This window comes from Humulus lupulus, chromosome 3 (assembly GCF_963169125.1).
Source record: "Humulus lupulus chromosome 3, drHumLupu1.1, whole genome shotgun sequence".
NCBI lineage: Eukaryota > Viridiplantae > Streptophyta > Magnoliopsida > Rosales > Cannabaceae > Humulus > Humulus lupulus.
In genome coordinates, this window is record NC_084795.1 from 88,611,282 (window position 1) to 88,619,625 (window position 8,344).

Genomic DNA, 8,344 nt, shown 5'->3' on the forward strand with positions numbered 1-8,344 from the left:
AAAATATGTTAGAAAATTCCAGGACACAGTTTTGGCTCTTTGATAAGGGAGCCTCTATCAGAGGAGAAACTTGTTGAAAAACCAACATCTGTCAATCATAGGGTCTGTGAAAAACGAAAAAAAAAACAACGAATTTGATTTGTTGATTTGTGTCTTTTAATTTTAGTCTTTACTGGTCTATTTGGCATGAGACTGTCTAGAGACCAAAAATCTCTTTTGGGAGTGCTTGGATTAGTTTTTGAAAGTATTTTATTTGTTTGGATGGTTTTTCTAAGTAAGCAGGTTCTACATCTCTAGGAATGTTGTTTTCTCTTGTACACTTTACATAACAACTACACAACTTTAAGATTGTACTTATTAGTAATTACATTGAAACAAATTGAAGAGAAAATTTCCAGATATCTTTTCCTATGTAAGCAAGAATTTTCCTTGTGTATTATCTTATTCCGTTTCTGTTAAAAATTATGTTCGATGTGATTTTTGCTTGTCATTGATGACCCATCTCTTCAAGTTTAATTGTGTTGTAATTATGATATATATATTGAATTGGTTGTAATTATGATATTATTTGGGATTTTGTTTCATGCACCTCCTTTTGAACAAATGATATTTATTTATTTTAAATAAAATAACCACATATCTTCACAAGTTACATTCTCGATGAACTCTTTTATGCAATTTCAGTGCCAATCTCAGCTGCAATCCCTTTATGCTGAAGGAATTGAGGGATGCCACATGGAGTTTGCTGCATACAACTTACTATATGTTATCCTGCACTCTAGTAACAACATAGATCTTGTATCATCTATGTCGAGGTCAATTATGATTGGAGGAAATTTTGTTCGCTATGTACCATCCTTGTACTGTGTTGAAACACTTGTATTGACCTTCAATCTTTGTTGTGAAATTAAGTTCAGATTATCAAGTGAAGCTAAAAGAGATAATGCAGTAAGGCACGCTCTTGCAGTTCGGGCAGCTGTCACTTCTAGAAATTATGTTATGTTCTTCAGGCTCTTCAAAACAGCACCAAATTTGAACACTTGCCTGATGGGTGAGTTTTGATTAAGTCACTCTCCATTTTAATAAAAATAATTAATTAAAGAATGATCATATTCATATAATAGTATGTAAAATTTCTACAGATCTATATGTTGAAAAGATGCGGTTTAAGGCAGTGTGCTGCATATCTCGATCATATCGGCCTACGTTACCTGCTTCTTATATCGCTTAGGTTCTGGGCTTCTCTAGTGTTGCTTCTGACAATGATGAAAAAGATTAAGATGGATTAGAGGAATGCATTGAGTGGTTGAATTCACATGGCGCATGTCTTATTGCATATAACAATGGAGAGATGCAGCTTGGTGCCAAGGTATGTTTAACCACACGCTTTTATTCAGTAGGTGCACAATGTTTGTTATATATGTTTTTTTATTAATAGCTAAACAGTCATCTCATGAATTTGATTTGCTAAATGGTCGAATTTATCAGCTTTTACACTTGTATATATCTTAAGATACACTGGCTGTAGTATAAAAACTAATTATATCAGTATTTATTCTGGTTAAATAGTACCGGTCGGCGGCCAGTTTATTACAATGTTTAGCAAATTGGTCTAAACTTCTAGATAGGCACAGCTAAATATGTGGATATTTGATGTATTGTTGTTAACATTTCATTCTTATGATCTGATAGTTATTTTCTGCGTTTATAAATGGGAATATAATTTGATCATGATTATTACCTGTATCTTAGTTGGAGACTTTGATTATGATTTTGATCATGAAATCTATATATTTCCCTCATAACCACACTTTATATATTGTGATACTTTTTAGCTTAGTAGTGATTATGAATAGGATGATTTCTTTCAGTTTCCATATAACTGCCATATTCTTTGTCTCTCACTATGAATGATATGATATTTCATGACCTCATTAGTTTTTCTTTTATGTTTTATTTACCAGATTCAACAAGTGAAGTGCAAAAGAAAATTTGATTTGGAAGGCTTTGGTGTGCTGACATTTGGATGATCATAAATTCCTACTTTTACTTTTGAATATGCAACTGTTTAAGACTATTTTGTTGACTGTTGTGAGAATGTTTTGTTTATGTTAATTAGGCAGTGTTGAATATCTTACGACTTTTAGATTGTTTTTTAGATAATCTTGAATGTATTTTGACACAATTATTTGGTTATATGTGTTATGAACCATATAATTGGTACTCAAAAATATATTTGTACAATGTTAAGGGTGTCTTAAGTATATTAAATGAAATGGGTTTGAATTAAAGCAATGAAAAATAATTATAATGTACATGTTTATATAATAATAATTCAAGCTTATCCAAATATTAGAATAATACAAAAAATGTGTTATTGTATGTTTTACAATAACACTGGTTTATAAGCATAAAAGTATGTTATGCAAACTATTTTCTATAATGCAGAAAGTGTGTTATTATAAAGTGTATCATAACACTACTTTATAAGAACAAAAAAGTGTTATATAATCTATTTATAAATAGCATAATGAAATACTTATCTAACTATTCAAATAACACAACAAAAGTGTTATCGTAGGCTATACCATAACACATGTCTATAACTTTGGAAAAGTGTTATGCAAAGTGCTCCGACCTACTATAACACCGCTTTCCTTAACACATCAAAAAGTGTTATGGTATATATTTGATAATACTTTTTCGGTCTTATTGAAAGTATTTTTTCTTGTAGTGTCTCAACTCGTTTCCATATGATCTCATTGGAAAAGGTGGCCCCAAAATCTGATGAATGGAACTCTTTTTGTCGTATCTTCTTCTGCTGTGCAGCTGGCGAGACTGTCTTGCTCTTGAGAGAAGGTCGAACCACCTTAGGCCGAAACTTGTTAATACAACGCTCCTGAGTGTGAGTAACCTGACGATGAGAGCCCTCGGTATGTTCTCACTGAGAAGAAGAGTGATGGGGAACCCCGACTGGTATCCCACTGAAAAGGGTGTTGCAAGGAGTCTCGTTGAACATATAGGCTTCCTTGAGAAGAATGACTTCGCTGAGATGCGCCCTTTGAGCCATGAGGAGTAATATGCTGAGAAGAGATCTAAGAAGAGCCAGGCGAAGAGCCTTGAGTGATGTGCCTTGCAATGTGAGGGTTATCTTCAGAAGGTTGCCGAGTTGTCTGTTTTACTCTCACAATTGGGTTATACCTTCTCAAGAAATCTTCCTCACTAAGGAAATATAAAGCAGAGCGAGGGAGAATCCCTTTCACCCTTTCCAAGGGCTCCTGTGGAGTACGTTCACTTACAGACTTATCAGACGAAGAGGAGTTGGACATCTACAACAAAGGAAAAATAAAGAATAAATTTAGTACATCAACATAATGTAGCCAATAGATGGGGGCATATCCATTACTAAGGAGCAAAAGTGAAGAAGTCAAAAGAAAAGAAAAAAATTAAAAGGCCTTGGGTGGTCAACCTATGATTGGGTCGACCACCTTAGAAATCACCAAACGAGTGTGGTGGTCGGCCTATGTTAGGGTTAGGCCCGACCACCTAGGTTATGGAACGCTGGAAATCTCCCAGGGCATAGGAAATGTGGCCTAGGATTGTATTTGGAACCCTGGAAATCACCTATGATTGGATTTGAATACTTGGAAGTTGCCTATGCCTAGATTTGAAGCCCTGAAAATCGCCCTAGCCAGGAAAACTTAAGGGTGGTCGGCCTAGGGTTTAACAAGCTTTGAAATTGCCCAGGCTAGTGAATCTTAAGGGTGGTCGGCCTCTAGGTTAGGGTTTTATAAGCTTGTAAATTGCCCAGGCTAGTGAATCTGAAGGTGGTCAGCCTACTGACCTCTAAACCCTAAAGCATCACGTAAAAAGAGGCAAGGATCAAGCCAATTTTTGATTAAAAATAAGCTTTTTTTTCAAACAAGTCAGTTGTTTTAAATCAAAGTAAGAGATTCAGACATATTTATCAAAGATTCAAAGTATTTCTACTAAATCTAAGCACATTTAAATTAAATGATGTAAAGATGAGGAGAAAATACTTACTCAAGTGAAGATATGCAGAGTTGATAAAGAATTGGATAATCACGCTCAGAATATGCTACAGTATAGGCGCATGAGTCTGAGATTGTGATGAGTGAGTCCCTACTTATAGCCTCTCAAGCTAACCATATTTTTAGGAATTCAAATTCCTTGAAAAATACATGGTTAACAATTGAAATTCCGTGAAAAATATTTTGTAATTTTAGGAATTAATATCCTTGAAAAATATATTATATTTTTAGGACTTCAAAACTCGAAAAATATATCATATTTTTAAGACTTCAAAATTTCTTGAAAAATATACTAGATTTTTAGGAAATTAATGTTTCTTGAAAAATATAACTATTTTTAGGAATTACAATTGTCCTTGAAAAATATGTGCTAAGCAAATTCTCGATAGTTGAAAAAAAGTACTATGTAATGTCAAGAGGGACTTTGCTGATAGAGTATTGCTACGATATGTTTCTCGGGCCAGATCAAGTTTACTATAATGTTGAACACAGTACAATAAACTTGGGAGGCATATGTTATCCCTCAAAATTCAAGAGATGATGTGGCGAATGAGAAAGCGGCACGTGGAATCACAAGTCAGGGAAAAATCACAAAATATTGAAAAAAGACCGATGAGTAAAAAAGGATAGGTCCAAGACTTATAGGGAAGTCGACCAGGGATAAACCCCCTAGGGGTGGTCGGCTTGGGGGTGGTCGGCCTGACCCCAACCCCTAGGGGTGGTCGGCCTGACATGCTCAAGAGCCATATGGGTGGTCGACCCACCTTATTCTTCATAGGGTGGTCGGCCTAAACTCCCAAATACACTTCACTAGATAAAGTTCACGCTCGTTCAAACAGAAGATCAACAGGCCTAGCACCCAGAAGATCAACATGACTAGCACCTATAGGGTCATCAGGCCTAGCACCCAAGCTCTAAAGGGTCGTCGAGCCTAGCACCTAAGTCTCATAAACCAACCAAGACTTAGCGTTTTCCCAAAGGTTTCAATCGTACATCGTCAACCGCGATCCAGAAAAACAATGAGAAGACCTACGATCTCATAATCATGGGGAGGTGGACACGTATCTTCACTACCCAATAATCGTGTACCAAACCACGATCTCTAGTATTAATGATCATGTAACTGCCCCTGAGTACTATAAATAAAGGACCCAGAGCTTCATAAAGGGGATGATTTTTGGATCGATTTTTAGACGGATATTTTTTGGGGAGAAACTCTAGGAAAATTGGTGATGAGTGAACTCTTCAATTGATTTGTGTAGTTGTTTATCGAGTGATTCAATACTAAAAACTAAGTGGATTAGGTTATTACTGTTAATCAGAACAGGGCTGAAACACTATAAATTCCTGTGTGTTTGTTTAGATATTGGTACTTTGTCGTATATTTATATTTATCTTGTTCAAAAAGTGTCGTATACCGTACATAAGATTGTTGGCCAATTTCATAGGTCAACAAAGGACATAAAAATTAAGTGACTGCCCAAATTTAAAATTTTACCATAAATAAATATAATCATGATAAGATCATAATTTATATTTACAATATTATATACACAAATTTTATGAATTTAATAAACTATTAAAATTCATATATCAATATATATATATATATTCTATATTCAGAAAAGAAACAAAATATATATGATCCATCTTACTTTTAGTTTATTATATTAAAATAATAAATATAAAATATAAAATTTGTAACCGAACAAAACAAAATATATATATATAAATCAAACCAGACATCAACAAGGACGAATATAATACTGAAGTCGGAACAAACTATATACCTCGTACTTGGGTTATTGATGAGACCTTGATTAAGAAAAATGATCCAAAATATAAGTATTTTTATCTTAATCTAATCCCTAAAAATCAACAACAATCATATAATCATGATTAATGAAAATACACATAATATGAATCGAAATCCTAAAACAATATGGATTTATAAAATAAACTTAAATTATGTGTAAAAACATAGAATTAAATAATCACAACCAGTATGATCATTCCTAATGATCTAACAATAAGCAAGGCTGTGAAACCACTTGATGGAACTAAATCATAATATGCACAGATCTAAACTTATGTTAGATTATCAAGATTTCATAACAAATTCACAAGTCATACTTGATTCCATGATGTTGAATATAAGAATGATTATGAGTTTATGGTCTTCCACAGACTAATCTTTTCTCTTTATGGGTCTCACTCAATTGATAAGAATAGAGGAAGAGAGTTGATGAGAGATTAGCATTGGGGACCAAACCCTGTAGGATTATTTATATAGTAATCTAATTTAAACCACATTAACCCTAATTAGATTTACAATTGGGTATTACATATTACAAAGCCCATAAAATATAAGATATTTAATTGAGCTTCTTTAATTAGATAACTTAGTTAGTCCAACTTAAAATATTAACTCAAATATAATTGTCTTAATTTGTTATCTCACGCATTAAGTTCTTAAAAATAACCCAACGGTCGATTCTAGAAACATTTGGACTACTGCCGTGAAATTTGAGATATTGTGAACCAACTTAATAATGGTGATGTGGCTCTAGATGTTTCATTGATTTGGATGCCAGATGATACACGATCCATAGTCGTAAATACGTTTCGTTCAGTAAGAGAAGTTGACCTCGAATCGAATATTATCCTGATCTATAATAATTCCACATCCTACTCCTACTCCTAATTAAAGTATTCAATCTCACTATGAATAATAACCGCCATGATATTGGATAACATTCAGATAATATGATTAAAGTAGACACTTAATGATTATAAATCTTAAATATTAAATAATTTTATCTTTTGATTTTTATTTGGAATACAATTATTTTTATTCTATTGTTGATATCATATTTTGTTTCATTTTTTTTATATCATTTATATCCTTATATATAAAAAGTGTGTATCTAATGAAATTGTCTGTTTAACAATTTTGTTATTTTTCATTGATATTAACGGTTAAAACTAACACCATTGCAACAAATAATTAGTTATTGTTTTTAAAAAAATACTTTGCTTAACATATCTAAACTAAAATCTTTAGTTCATTGTTTATATTATTAATTGTATATTTATGTATAATTTTTTAATAGATTTAAAATGTTTGATATAAATATATAATTAAAACATAATTAACTTAAAATATCAAGTTTATAATTTCATATATTTTGATTTTCTTTAATTGAAATTTATATGTACTTTTTAATATAATACAAAGTATTTAATTTAAAATTAAGAAACCTATATATCATATAAATTATAATATAAAAAGTATAAAAAAATATGCATATAAAATTTAAACAAATAGGAGTGAATTGTAGTTTTAATCCAAATATAAATATAAATATATATATATATATATTTATAAACCAATGATTAAAAATAGTTATAGATATTTCTTTTAAAAATATATATGCATGGGTGTGAAGAATTTTTTTTTCAAATTTTTAAAAATAAAAAATTATACTTAATGAATATTTGAAGTTTAAAAAAACCAAAACGAATCCAAATTGGATTTTTTTTTATAAATGTAGTATTCTTTTAAGTATATCAATATACTACTAGCTAAGTATGCACCTACATGTACAAATAAAATAAAATAAAAAAAGTAAAATTCTTAGGAGCCATTAGGTATGCAGTGTGTCGACGTAGTTTTTCGTCAACTACAATTAAAAGAACAATTAAGAAGATTAAATTGTTCTTAAATAATAAAGAATAACACAAGAGATTTTACGTAGTTCAGTAGTTAAATCTACTTAGTCCACGAGTCACTTTTATTAAGAGTTCTATGTTAAAGCTGAAAGCAATTTCACAAAGTTTCAGTACAATAGTTTGTCCGTGAAAAACAAATGACTAAGGTCCACGTATTTATAGACCCGGTTACAGATACTTTCCTCCACAATTTAAGGAAGGAGTTTTACAAATATCTTTATTTGAATTTGAATTACAAACAACTCAGTCAACAACATAATATATAAACTAATCCCTTATAAAATAGGAGTAATTTACTTGAATATTGCTTTTCTGACGCCTTTAAACATGCTTTCGAGCTGGTGTCGATATTCTTCGAGCTGACATATATCATTTATTCCATCGAGCCAATTACCTTGTTTCGAGCTGAAATAATCCATTACTTCGTAACTATAGAAATATTATTAATGGTAATAATATTTAATTCCAAGTTTATTGAGACATCTTCGAGCTCACTCTCCGAACATAATTCTTTTATTCTCGGAAACAAAGTATAACATTTGCCCCCTCAAAAATGTCTG

General features: G+C 31.6%; 1 protein-coding gene across 1 annotated transcript; it reads left to right on the forward strand.

Moving 5' to 3' along the window:
- The first annotated feature begins 686 nt into the window (after nt 1–686).
- LOC133821242 (SAC3 family protein A-like) lies at nt 687–1,237 on the forward strand. The gene is made up of 3 exons (XM_062253667.1): nt 687–815; nt 918–1,051; nt 1,143–1,237. The coding sequence occupies exons 1-3, from the start codon at nt 736–738 to the stop codon at nt 1,229–1,231; spliced, it is 303 nt and encodes a 100-aa protein (XP_062109651.1). The 5' UTR covers nt 687–735; the 3' UTR covers nt 1,232–1,237.
- The last annotated feature ends 7,107 nt before the right edge of the window (nt 1,238–8,344 follow it).